The 14,076-nt window shown below is 38.9% G+C and overlaps 1 protein-coding gene across 1 annotated transcript in view; it reads left to right on the top strand.

Moving 5' to 3' along the window:
• The window catches only part of LEKR1 (leucine, glutamate and lysine rich 1), a 309,852-nt gene that overhangs the window by 234,814 nt on the left and 60,962 nt on the right, over positions 1-14,076 (top strand). The window contains exon 12 of the mRNA XM_082394543.1: positions 2,937-3,236. Within this exon, the coding sequence (XP_082250669.1) occupies positions 2,937-3,236 (300 nt within the window). The remainder of the gene's footprint in view (positions 1-2,936; positions 3,237-14,076) is intronic.

Below are 14,076 nucleotides of genomic sequence, written 5' to 3'. Positions count from 1 at the left end.
TGTTGTGGCTCGTGGGCTCAGTAGTTGTGGCTCACGGGCTCTAGAGTGCAGGCTTAGTAGTTGTGGTGCACGGGCTTAGTTGCTCCGTGGCATGTGGGATCTTCCCAGACCAGGAATCGAACCCGTGTCCCATGCATTGGCAGGCGAATTCTTAACCACTGCGCCACCAGGGAAGTCCCCATAATTTCTTAAACAACGTGTCCTAAACATAATACAAGGTTTCATTAATGTTCCCTTGTTTTCATAAGACCTGAGAGTAGAATGTGTGTGTGTGTGTGTGTGTGTGTGTGTGTGTGTGTATTAACCAAGACCCAGTGATGAAGTCATATTTTTGAATAAACTCATTAAGAGTCTATGTAAATTAGCCTTAAATGAGCCTTACTGGCTTCTACTTTGGTGTATAGAGGGTATGGTACAGCCTTTTCAGTAGCTCACTGGGAACGACAGGCAGGGCCAGCCACGTGAGTGTAGCACCACAGGTCCCCACACTCAAAAAGCCCTTTCAGGTTTAACACTCTGCAAATGCTGTCTTGAAATTCTTAATAATTTTACCTCTGGGGGGACTTCCCTGGTGGTCCAGTGGTTAAGACTTCCCCTTCCAATGCAGGGGGTTTAACTTCCAATGTAAGTTGGATCCCTGGTCAGGGAGCTAAGATCCCACATGCCTTGGGGCCAAAAAATCAAAACATAAAACAGAAGCAATATTGTAACAAATTCAATAAAAACTTTAAAGATGGTCCACATCAAAAAAAAAAATTTTTTTTAATTTTAAAAAAAGTAATTTTATCTCTGAATTTGTGTTTTGTAAGTGAACTCCTATTGGGACAATGGAGCATGCGCTGGGAACTTGTAGCCTGGCTCACCTTAGGCCCCTCCCCTTCTGGACAGATTCTATCCTAGACAGGCCTCTTGCTTCCTGGCTCCTGCCCCCCACCCCCCTTTCCCCCTAACCTTGTGACTGCTGTTGCAGTCCCCAGGCGGCTCAGGACCATCAGCAGGAGAATGCTGAAAGGCAGGCCCCAACTTACCAGGGCTACAGTCTTTCAAGAGAAATCATAAGTCCAGATTTTGTGAGTGAATTCTCTTGATTTTTTATTTTTTTATTTTTTTAAAGGAATATTATTCAGCTTTATTTACTTATTTATTTTTGGCTGCATTGGGTCTTCATTGCTGTGCGTGGGCTTTCTCTAGTTGCGGTGAGCAGGGGCCACTCTTCATTGTGGTGTGCAGGCTTCTCATTGCCGTGGCTTCTCTTGTTACGGAGCACAGGCTCTAGGTGCGCAGGTTTCAGTAGTTGTGGCACACAGGCTCAGTAGCTGTGGCTTATGGGCTTTAGAGCGCAGGCTCAGTAGTTGCGGCGCATGGGCTTAGTTGCTCCGTGGCATGTGGGATCTTCCTGGACCAGGGCTCAAACCCGTGTCCCCTGCATTGGCAGGTGGATTCTTGACCACTGTGCCACCAGGGAGGTCCCTTGATTTTTTAAATGTTGACTCCCTTTTAAAAAAATCAAAACATGTTTGTGGCTATGTGAGCCTCCTCTCCTCAGGATAACCTGCTCTGTTTCAGTGTCAGCTCTCCTCTGGATGAAGGAAACTACTGTTCAGACCTAGCAGTGGCCCTCTTCCTTCCTGGATTAATTGAAGAAAATGGAATATTAATTTAATTTATAAAATTACTAAGTGTGGTAAATAGATTTCTTGTAAAAGTTATTCTTAATGTAAATTTAACATTTGAAACAAATTTTGGATGCATAACTCTTAAGTAATGGTTCACAAAATCCTTGGAACTTTGGTCTATGAATGTTTTCCAGATTCTTCATGGGCTGATTTCTTGTACTAATATTTATGTGACAATATCCATAGCATAAATAATAAGGATATGTTTCATCAGAAGGAGCTTTGCTCTTCCTGGTCTGTTTTCTGTTATTTGTTTTGCTTTTTAAGGAGAAAAAAATAAGTAGTCTTTTCCCTTCTAAAGAATTTCATGACTCTGAGGAGAAGTTTCTCAAGTTATTCTTTCCTCTCTTTGTCTAGAGGTACCACCTTCAGAAGCAGTATATTTTCTAAGTATTCTGGTATCCTCTAGAACTGCACTGTCTAATGTGGTAACTTATGTGTCTACTTAAGTTTCAATTAATTAAAATTAAATAAAATTGAAAATTGAGTTCCTCACTCATGTTCACCACGTTTCAAATGCACAAGAGCCCATACTAACAAGCGAGAGCCTATTTGTGCATTTCTTCCCAGCTCAGCGATCAGTGATATCACCTTCATAGCTTGGAATTGGCCATGGTGAGAGTATTCACACCATGGAAATTAGATATAAATCTGGCTTTTGTGTGTGTATATGTGTGAGTCCATTGTTAAACATTTACCAGCACACCACTATCAATAGTCACATGTGGCTAGTGGCTACCATATAGGACAGCGCAGAATATTTCTATCATCATAGAAAGTTCTGTTGGGCAGGGCTGCTATAGAAGGTGTAGTATCTAGGGTACCTCCAGTCATCATATTCAAGAAAGAAAAAATATATATCAAAGGAAAACTTAACTGGTATGGTTTGAGTAGACTATAGCTGTGGTGCTCTCCTACATGCATCCCCAAACATCAGGCATTTCTAGATCCCAAAGCCACCCTAAAGTGAGTCCAGACAGGCACTTGATCAACACTTGAGCTGTCCTTGGTAGCTCAGTTCAGCCACAGAGATTTATGTATTTCCAAGTATGCCCAAGTGATTAATGCAATTCCATTTTAGTTGATAAAAATAAAATTTTAGTCCTAACTTTTAAAATCTTGAAGGCCCATATATGTCATAGGATTTGTTTTCATCAGATCAGAACACCAGTTATTTAGAATAAGCCTCTTAAAACCACGAGAATTCTGTGGATACCTAGAGACTATCACCCACAAACTAATGCAAGATTTATCTTACAGATATCTGACTTAATTGAAGGCGCTACTAAAGATCTAAGGCTGAAAGTGGCTGCTCTTGAAGAAAAACTCCATGAATCCCATATTCAATATACTGAAGAGTCTGAGTTAAAGGAGAAAGAAATCGAAAACCTTAAAAATTTGGTTGCAGAATTTGAATCACGCTTGAAGAAGGAAATTGACAGTAATGATTCAGTTTCAGAGGACTTGAGGAAGGAAATGAAACAGAAGTCAGATGAACTGGAAAGAGTAATGCTGGCACAAGCACAACTGATACAGCAATTCAACCAGTCCCAGGAAGAGGTAAGAAGCAGGTGATGGTACCATTGCAATTAGTGAAAGAGTGCATGTTCTTTCAACAAACAAAACAGGAAAGGTAGCTTGGTGTCATGCAAAGAGTCCTGGACTATTAATCAGAGATTTGGGGTCATATCCTGGCTCTGTCCTTAACCAGGCAGGCACTTAACCTCTCTGGACCTGGCTTCCTTTTCTGTAAAATGAATAACACATTTAACTACATAATCTCTAAGGTTTCCTCAGCCAGTTCTACTGTGTTGCAAATGACCATTTAAAACCTCTAAGATTAGAAATCTTTATATATTTATGTCTTATTTGTTGTGACATTAAATCTTTGCCAATGAAACTTTTAGAGTACTTGCTGCTTAAGTTAATATTTTGGACAATATATTTTAAAAACAATTGTTCTTTAGGGTTTTATTTTTCTGTCAATCTAAAGTTATAAGATAATTTACATGTACTGGTCTTCTTTCCTATGTATGCATGATTATTTCAGCAGTGTTTTTATTTAAACCGGAGTAGACTTATTTTGATTTGAAATTTTTTCCTAAGAAAATCTTATTTCTGAATTGCTGAGCAGTTTAGAAATGGTGGATGCTGTGGAATGAATGTTTGTGTGTCCCCCCAAATTCATATGTTGAAACCTAATCCCCAGCGTGATAATATGTGGAGGTGGGTCTGTGGGAGGTGATTATGTCTTGAGAGATGAACTAATTTCCTGAATGGGGTTAGTGCCCTTATGAAAGAAAACTTCCTCACCCCTTCCACCAAGTGAAGACACAGCAAGAGGATGGTCATCTTGAATCAGGAAGCAAGCCCTCACCAGACACCAAATCTGCTGGCACCTTGTTCTTGAACTTCCCAGCCTCCCAAACTGTGAGAAATAATGTTTGTTGTTTGAACCACACAGCCTCTGGCATTTTGTTATAGCAGCCCAAACTTATTAAGACAGTGGGGCAATTTTCCAATAGCCAAGAATTAGAATATTGTCACATTAGAATATTTGATCCCATTTATGACAGTATAGCAAATAAAGGCAAATGGAGGAAGATTCTGAATGTTAGTGATAATTTTTTTTGGTTTTATTGGCATCTTAATAAAAGAATAAAAGGAAAGTGCTAGTAGTAATATTGATTGTTAACAAATATACCATGTTTTCTTCCTGTATTTAAATTATCAACCCAAATTAAAAGTTTATGCTATCATTATAATTATGAAGTGAACCTATTGCAAAGAAATTTTAAGTTAAAATGTAGAATTAACAGAATACTGGATCAAGAATAATGCCTAAAACCCTATAGAGTAGGAATTATTTCCATGTTACAGATGAGGAACTGACTCAAGATATTTGAATAATTTGTAAGGTCACACAACATGGTGGAGCGAAGATTCAAATTTGAACCTCCAAGATTTGACTCTCCAAACTTCATCTCCATGAATCTCTATGCTTCCTCTTTTAGGATACCAGAATTCTAATTATTCTGCTTCCAAATTTCAAAGTGACCTCAGGCTTGGCACTCAACATCTCCAGGACACACACACACACACACACACACACACACACACACTCTCTCTCTCTCTCTCTCTCTCTCTCACTTTTAGAATAACAACAAACACACTAGTGCTTACTCCACCAGATGGTTAGGGTGTTACGTGATTGAGTGTCTCCTGTTGGAACACAGCAGCACAGCCTCCCTTGAAAAAGGGAGCTGCTCCACCAGTCCAGGCAGGAGTGGCAAGAGCGAGCACACATGGATTCAGCTCTGCTGGAGAAGGAGAGAGGTGATGCTTCAAATGAGACAGCAGTGTTGACGTTCAAGAGGAGGAGGGACAGCAGATTAAAGGAGAAAAAACTCCAAGTTACTAGACCAGTAGGTTTTCTAACTCTTAAATCCCCAAAAGAAATGGCAATATGGAAAGTGATGAGTAACTTATAAACTAGGACATGTAGAAAAAGACTGAAGGGTCAAATCCAGTAAATATATAATAGGCAACTATTCAAGTGCCAGGCACTGTGCTAGTCATCAATATGCAATTATGAACAAGACTGGAAACTGCCATTCCCTGCTTTCAAAGAGGAATTTACAGAAAATATTATGTGAGCAATTAAATTGACATCCAGAGGAAAGAATGGCCTAAAAAGAAACTTATCATATAAAAAGCACAGACTAAAAGCTAAAAAATTGGCCATAAGGACTTGCATTAGTTTTCTATTGTTGCATAACAAATTGTCATCAAAATCAGTACTTCAAACAACATTTATTATCTCATAGTTTCTGAGTGTCAGGGATCTGAATGTGGGGCTTAGCTGGATGCCTCTGGCTCAAGGCCTCTCATGAGGTTGGTGTTAGGGTGTCAGGGGCTGCAGTCTCATCTAAAGGCTCAACTGGGGGAGCGTTGGCTTTCAAGCTCACTTATGTAGTTGTCAGCAGGATTTATTTCCTCATGGCTGTTGGGCTGAGAGCCTCAGTTCAACGCTGGCTGTTGGTCAGAGGTCCCCACTCAGTTCCTTCCAACATGAACCTCTCCAAAGAAGAGCCTACAATGTGGCAGCTAGCTTCCCTCAAAACAAGCGAGTGAGAATGACAGCGTGCAAGAGAAGGTGCCCAAGATAGAAGCCACAGTCTTTTTGTAACCTAATCTCAGAAGTGGCATCCCACTGCTTTTGCTGCATTCTATTCATTAGAGATGAAACAACAAGTCCAGCCCACACTCAACACAAAGGGATTGCACAAGGCTGTGAATAGCAGGAGGGCAGGGATAACTGGGAGCCATTTTAGAGGCTGCCAATCTCAGGGCCTCTGGAGGTAATTTTGGCAAGAAAAGCTAGGCTAAAAGTGGAGAGCAAATATCTTTTTCACACAAAAGGAGCTACATTTGGAGTTCTTCCTGCTTGTTTGTTGTAAAAGGAAGCCACTTAGAGATAAAGTTTTATTTTTTTAAATGCAGACTTTTGAAAGATACAAGACACTGAGTTGGTATATAAATGATCGTGGATCATTATTGGGGAATAGAAAGAGATCAGTGCAAAAGTAGTTACCTAAGGACATGCCTGAGGGCAGACTTTCCATTAGAAGTTAAATAATTACAACTGAACTGTAAGAGTAAATAATTAAGGCTGCTTTGCTGGTTAAGAATGCTAAAGTCCAGAATATTCTTATAAAAATAGGAAATGAGCTAATAAAAGTGATAGGAGTTATGAGCCAGAAAGAATCAAGGTTGTTAACAGGTAGAGTGAAAAGCACTACATTTTTGTGACCATGCATTCCAGACACTTGAAATTTCTCAGGTTCTGGAGGAAAAAAAGCTTCATTTCAGTGGAGAACAAATTCCCATTAGAAAGAAGATAAATTAATGGTCTAATAAGGAAGCTAATTAAGGGGAGGAAAGCCCTGCTCTCATTCAAGAGGCCAGAGAATAGATAGAACTTTGTTTTTAATTGTATAAAGAAAGTTCTCAAGGATAGGAGGAAAGCCATAGCCTCTAAAGGGCAAAATGGACATTCCTGCATGGAGCAGGGATTAGTGGAGAGCTGCCACAGAGACAAGGGTCAAGAAGGTGAGGCAACAAAAGGTGCAGGTCAATAAGAAGAAAGAAAATGGGAAGTAAAACTGTATGGGAAATGTAAATGTGAAAAAGGGGCTCCTGAAATTCTATATAGGGCAAAGACACAGACATAAAAATTGGAACAATAAAAAAAAAAAATGTAGGAAGTCAGAAAAGAAACATAATATGTTAGAGAACAGGACATTATCATTTAAAGTCAAGTTAAAATAGATCACATGCTTCTTGCTGCCAGTTTTCCTTCCTACTAGCTCTGTATGAGTCCTATCAAGACAGTGTGACCCTGATATTAGGGGCCTTGTGATCCAGAGGAAGAATGTGGTAAATCTGAAAAAACAGTTCATGTACAACTATCAAAGGAAAGCCAGTACAGAGAGTTCAATATTTTTGTTGTCTTAAAATATAGATAAGGAAAAATAAGGGGCAGAAGTTTTAAATTCTACTACTTCCTGCAGCTATTTGATGAAAATGAAAGATTCAAAAATAGGAGGGAGTGCTCTTGGTTAAACATGGAGAATTGAATGCATACGTTTATCTCTGCTTCTATCCCCAAACACCACTAAAATGACAGTAAATTAATAAAAAGTGAATAAATCCATAAGGAAAAAAGAACAAGAAAGGAGGTGACACTAGATGAAAAAGCCGTTGACTAAATTTTGGAAAATGGAAAGTAAGGTATGGATGAGAGGTAATCAGCAGGCTATGGCTATTGAAACCTAAGGCCTGTGGAGAGTGTGGGAGTATGCGGAATCCTAAAAGGAGCAAACCCGATCACGTGACATGACACTGGAAAGGCTCAGAAATTGAGGACACCAGATATCTCTGAAAGAGGGAGAGAAGAGTGGATCTGAAAACAGGGCTGTTTGAATGATTGTAAAAGGAGCAAATAGATGCTTAGATGCCCTCTCTAACCCCCAAGCGGCCCCCACCTACCATCCTGGCAGGATACCAAAGGTTTACACTCTAGAAAAACTGAATGCAAGAGGCTTCGGTCTTGAGGATACACAGCAGCAGAATATGAGATAAGGCAAGAGCTGGATTGAAGGTCTGTGTATTATAGGGTGAGACCTCCCAGTCCCTGTAACCCACTCACTTCCCAAAACAGACAACCAGGCTTATCTATCAACATCCAGGAAATTGAAGGAACCCTCTGTGGCGAAATGAGCTCGCTCAAAAGAAAAGACCTCTGGATACTGACAACTGGGGTCTTTTAATTAAAAGGTTTTTTTTTTTTTTTATTGGAGTATAGTTGCTTTTCAATGTTACGTTAGTTTCTACTGTACAGCAAAGTGAATCAGCTACACGTATACATATATTCCCTCTTTTTTGGATTTCCTTCCCATTTAGTAGGTCACCACAGAGCACTGAGTAGAGTTCCCTGTGCTATACAGTAGGTTCTCATTAGTTATCTATTTTATACATAGTATCAGTAGTGTATATATGTCAATCCCCAGTTCACCCCACCCCCCCCATCCCCCTTGGCATCCATATGTTTGTTCTCTATGTCTGTGTCTCTATTTCTGTTTTGCCAATAAGGTCATCTATACCATTTTTCTAGATTCCACATAATATGCGTTAATATACAATATTTGTTTTTCTCTTTCTGACGTACTTCACTCTGTATGACAGTCTCTAGGTCCATCCACGTCTCTACAAATGACCCAGTTTCATTCCTTTTAATGGCTGAGTAATATTCCATTGTATACATACACCACATCTTCCTTATCCATTCCTCTGCTGATGGACATTTAGGTTGCTTCTATGTCCTGGCTATTGTAAATAGTGCTGAAATAAACATTGGGGTGCATGTGTCTTTTTGAATTATGGTTTTCTCTGGGTATATGCCCAGAAGTGGGATTGCTGGGTCATATGGTAGTTCTATTTTTAGTTTTTAAAGGAACCTCCTTACTGTTCTCCATAGTGGTTGTATCAATTTACATTCCCACCAACAGTGCAAGAGGGGTCCCTTTTCTCCACACCCTCTCCAGCATTTACTGTTTGTAGATTTTTTGATGATGCCCATTCTGACCAGTGTGAGGTGATACCTCATTGTAGTTTTAATTTGCATTTCTCTAATAATTAGTGATGTTGAGCATCTTTTCATGTGCCTCTTGGCCATCTGTATGTCTTCTTTGGAGAAATGTCTATTTAGGTTTTCCACCCATTTTTTGATTGGGTTGTTTGTTTTTCTGATATTGAGCTGCGTGAGCTGTTTGTATATTCTTAAGTAAAAGTTATATCCATGTCCAATCTACCCACTGAGACATATACTGGTAAATAAGCCCTTATGCAGGCACACAGAGCTTCCAGTAACATTTTGAAGACTCATTTTTAAACCCAAAAAGCCAAGAATCCCCAATCATTTGAGGAGCACCTCTAACATGAAAGACAGAAGTCAGGATCAAACAAATAAGCAAAAAAACTCATAGGAGACAGATACAAAACAATGTGGGAAGCAAAAGTGAGCTTCAAAAAAGAGCACAGTTAATATCCTTAGAGAGAAAAGAGAAGATATTGAATCCATGAAACATGAACAGAAGGCTATTAAAAAAAAAAAAGAACAGGAATGAGTATTAAAGTACAAGAACTGAAATAAAAAATTTAATATTTGGCTTAGATGATAAAGATGAAGAAATCACCCAGAAAGTAGAAGGAAAAGGCAAAGAGATTGAGAGAAGAAAAGAAAATTAGAAGATCAAGCCAGGATATCTAATACCTCATTAATAGGAGTTCCAGAAAGAGAGAACAGAGAAAATGGAAGGGAGAAAACTATCCAGGAACTAATCCAATAATTTTTCGAAGTACTGAAGGGCATTTCTATATTGAAAGGGTCCACTCAGCATGACGGATGGCAAAGCAAACACACCAAAGCACTTCATCATGAAATGTCATTACCTTAAGGACAAACATAAGTACTTAAAAGCATTCAGGAAAAAAAGAGGGGTCACTTAAAAAGGATTAGAAATCAAAATGGCATCTTTACAACAGCAGTAGAAACTAGAAGCCAATGGCTTCCAAATTCTGAAGGAAAATTTTTTCCAACCTAGGATTCTATATCCTGCTAAATGATCAATTAAATGCCAGTGTCAAGGATATTTTCAGACATTAAAGTTCTCAAAAACGGTACTTCCCTTGCAGCCTTTCTCAGGAAGCTGTTAGAAGATATATGACACCACAAAGAGGGAGTAAACTAAGAAGGGAGAAGACACAGGAATCAGGAAATGAGCGTTCCAGCACAGGAGAGAGGTAGAGGGATTCCCCAGGATGATGGTGGGAAGAAATCCAAGGATGACAGCAGTGCAACAGATTTAGAGAATAACCAGGTTGAGTTCAGCAGAAGAATGGAGGGTTTTTAGAAGTATGTCTCTGAGAAAAAAGAGAACTGATAGATTACATGGAGTGCTTAAACATGTTGAGAGGATATTTACACTTCTGTAAGTAGGTTTGGTGAAAAATTAGTTATCAACACCTAGAAAATTAAGCAGATAAGTAACGGGATAATAATAAACTCTAGAAGGAAACTTTGCAAGAAAGAAAATGTAATCATAGTACACTGCATGGCTAAGATGTACATAATATTTATATACTATAATCATATAAGGTGGAATATAGATTTGACTGAAAATCGCTATAGAAATTGGGAAGATTTTCCAATAAAGTTGTGATAGGAACTTCTCCCAAAGGAGCAGAAACATCTCCTAATGGGGGGAAGAGAAACAACTGTTACGAGTTGAAATAGGAAGTTAAATCCTCATCTTTCATTCTATGAAATCAGTAGATAACGACTTCAAAACTGAAAACCATGAGATAGCTGTATAATGATATTATTTAGGACTATGGAGATAAATATCATAAGAAACAGCTTAAAAACCTGAAAATGGTTGTTCCTGGGAGGCAGAACTTGTAAGTGTGAAGGAATACTTTATTTCATTATAATTTTGTAGTATTTTAATTCTTAACTATGCGTAATATATTACCTTAATTTAAAAAAATAATTTAAAATAATGGAAAGGAGTAAGTTATAAAGAGGACCTGATAGACAGGGCAGCAGAGGAAAGGATAAAGGACAAGGTTATAGAAGAAAAACCAGGAAAGTTATAAGTAAAGCAAATAAACAACAGAATATGAAGCTTAATGAGATATTTTTTAAGATTATGAGAAATTTAAAAATTAAGACAAAGCAGATTCTAGCTTAAATTTCAGTAACAGGTGCCTGACACACTTCTGTTTATTCTTCAAGTCTGAACAGAAGGAGAGCTCCTCCATGAACCCACAGAATCCCAGAGGCAAGCTTGGGTGTACATCTGTGTGCCTAATGCAGCTGTTTTTGTTTTTTTTATCTTATTTTTTTATTGAAGTAGAGTTGATTTACAATGTGTTAGTTTCTGGTGTACAGCAAAGTGATTCAGTTAATATATATATATATATATATATATATATATATATATATATATATATATATATACATATAATATACATATATATCCTTTTTCATTATAGGTCTAATGCAGTTGTTTATGCACTCATTTAATGTGTAAATAGTTGTTTTTTAATAGATGCTAAGAAGAAATATTAATTTTGGTAAAGGCATACGTTCTGAGGGAGAGGTGCTGTATTAGATGGGGTAGTCAGAGGACTCTCTGAGGAGATAATATTCAAGCAGACCTGAAGTGAGGAAAAGAACAATACAGGCAGAGCAAACAGGAAGTGTAAAGGCCCTGTGGCTAGGAACATCCTGGGAACCTTCAAGAAACCACAAGGAAGTCAGCAAGCATTGCTGGAGCTTAGTAAGCAAGGAGGATGTGGTAGAAAGCAAGGTTGGAGGGGCCAATTCATGTGGAGTCTTTGAAGGCAGTAAAGACTTTGGATTTTTTTCTAAGTGTGATGAAAAGCTACCGGGGAATTTTGAACAAGGGAGTGACATGATCTGACTTATTTTTAGAGAATAACTCTGACTGCTTTGTGGAAAATAGGTTGCAAGGTGGGGGGGGGGGCAAAAATGAAACCAGAAAGACCTATTACAAGGTCCTTGAAAAGGTCTAGAAAAGCATTGATGGTCATCGTGGTAAAGGAGGTGACAAGTGGCCAGATTTGGTATATATTTCCTAGACGGAGGCAACAGAAGTTGGTGATGGGTTGGATGATGTGAAAGAGTAGGAAGGGTCAAGGATAACTCCAGAGTTTGGAACCTCAACAACTGAGAGTGAAAGTGCCATTTACTGAGATGGGAAACACTAGTCAAGGAATACAACTGGGGAGGAATATCAAGAATTTGATTTGGGACACGTTAACCTTAATATGTCTGTTAGATATCCAAATGGAGGTGTTGAATGGGCGGTATGTTCAGGGGAAGGCTGACTAGAAATGCTGATTTCGGAGACGTCCATGTGTAGCTGATACTTAAGCCTTGGGGCTGAATGAGATCACCCAGGGCATGAGGTAACAGAGAAGAGGGTTGAGAACGCTCCGACTCTGCGAGGCTGGGAGGAGGAGGAGACTCGGCAATGGTGACAGAGAGGGAATAGCTAGTGAGGTAGGAGGAAAACTGGAGGAGACTAGCAAGGACTCTAGGAAAGAAAGTGTCTAAGGAACGGAGCATGCAACTTAGGCTCACAATCTCCTGTACAAGAACTTTGATTTCAGATAGGTTTTGGAATTCAATTTTGAATTTTAGAAAGTTAGCAAAATGCATATGCCCCTGGAGATCTAGGGTAGCCTCTTCCATGCAGTGACATTAATATTTCTGCAGTGAAACACAGGAATGGCCCCACTGAGTGAAATAACAAGATTATCAGTCCAGTCAGATTTTATTACCAAATGTTACAAGTTAGACACATTTTTCTTTACTGAGCTTTTTGGATGTCAGAATTGTGGCTAATGCATTGTAGATGTGTATTTGCTTTCTTTCTTTACAACAGCTGTTTTTGTTGTTTCTGTTGGTTCACCTGACCATCTCTTGGCATCTTGGATCTGTTTGTGTTTAAAAAACAAAAAAGGAGAGTATATATGTTTCTCTATAGGATCACATACATAGAGAAATGACAGGAAAAAGTGAAGGAAGAATTTTCCCCAAACTATTTACAGTGGTTACCACCGGGGGGATAAGAAGAGATGGGCAGAGGTTTCACTTCTTATAGCTTTTTAAAATTGGGGGGATTATGGATGACTTTTAAATTTTTTGGTGTTCTGAATATTTTACAAATGTAAAGCCTATTTTAAAAAAAGAAAACCTATTTACTTAGGAAAGTTTACTAATACATCTAGTAAGGATGGGTCTAATTAAAATTTAGGAATACATACATTTGAAAACATAAATAGCTTTTCTGCAAGAGGGATTTGCCTAGTTTTAAGATATGCATTTACTGTATTTCTATATTTATTTGATATAGCGAAAATGCTACACATTTCTCTGGTAACTCTGTTTATGAGAAACCAAGGTTAGTAAATTAAAAAATGAGTAGCTCTCAATTTGGGCCTGAATAAAGAGAACACCTGAGTCTTTTCCAAAGAGTAAAGGGGTAAATGGGAGGTTCTCTAACTTCTGGCTCCACAGGGAACAGGAGAGGACGGGGTGTAGGTGCGGAGGAGCTATTCCTAGGGTTGGTTGGCAGGGGTAGGGGGCTCAGATTGAGGATCTCCAGTCATGGAGAGGCAGATCCAGGCAAGACTGTCTTTCACATATTGGAGAGTCAGCCCTGATGCAGAGTGTGGATGACAGAAATTTGACAGAATGAAAAAAAAATACGGAGAAATTGTTTTTTGTTGTAGTTAATTAATACTAATTAAGTCTCAATTAAAGTTGGCTTACTGACTTAGAAAGTAAATTCTGAACACTGTGTCTTCATGGGCTCTTCCTCTCCATCCTGAAAATCTGCTCTTGAAGCCTATCAGTCCAAGGGAGTATTGCCCTCTCTTTCTACTTCTGGTTTGAAGTCTGCCATAGTTATTTCACAGTGTCCATTATGTTTGCCAGCATAGAAATACAATTTTAAGAACAACCTGCCTGACATCCGTTTTGCTTCTTTCCTGGAAATGTATTCAGATTCTCCTTCATGCCTTTCCAAAGGGCCATTTCCACTGTTTTTCAGCAGTGTTTGGGGCCGATCAGATTAGTTGAACAGAAGCCTTAAATGGAAGTTTGGGCACGTCCTTTGCTAACTCCTACTCATCTTTCTGGTTTCCACACCTTTTCCACAGTCTCCTTTCGCCTCAGCTCCCCACCCAGTTGGCCAGCCTAGGATAGATCTAGTTTGGGTTGGTGGAAACTGTAATCTGATCAACG

This window comes from Balaenoptera borealis, assembly GCF_965194805.1.
Source record: "Balaenoptera borealis genome assembly, chromosome: 5".
Taxonomy (NCBI): Eukaryota; Metazoa; Chordata; class Mammalia; order Artiodactyla; family Balaenopteridae; genus Balaenoptera; species Balaenoptera borealis.
This window is presented reverse-complemented; position numbering and strand designations above follow the sequence as displayed.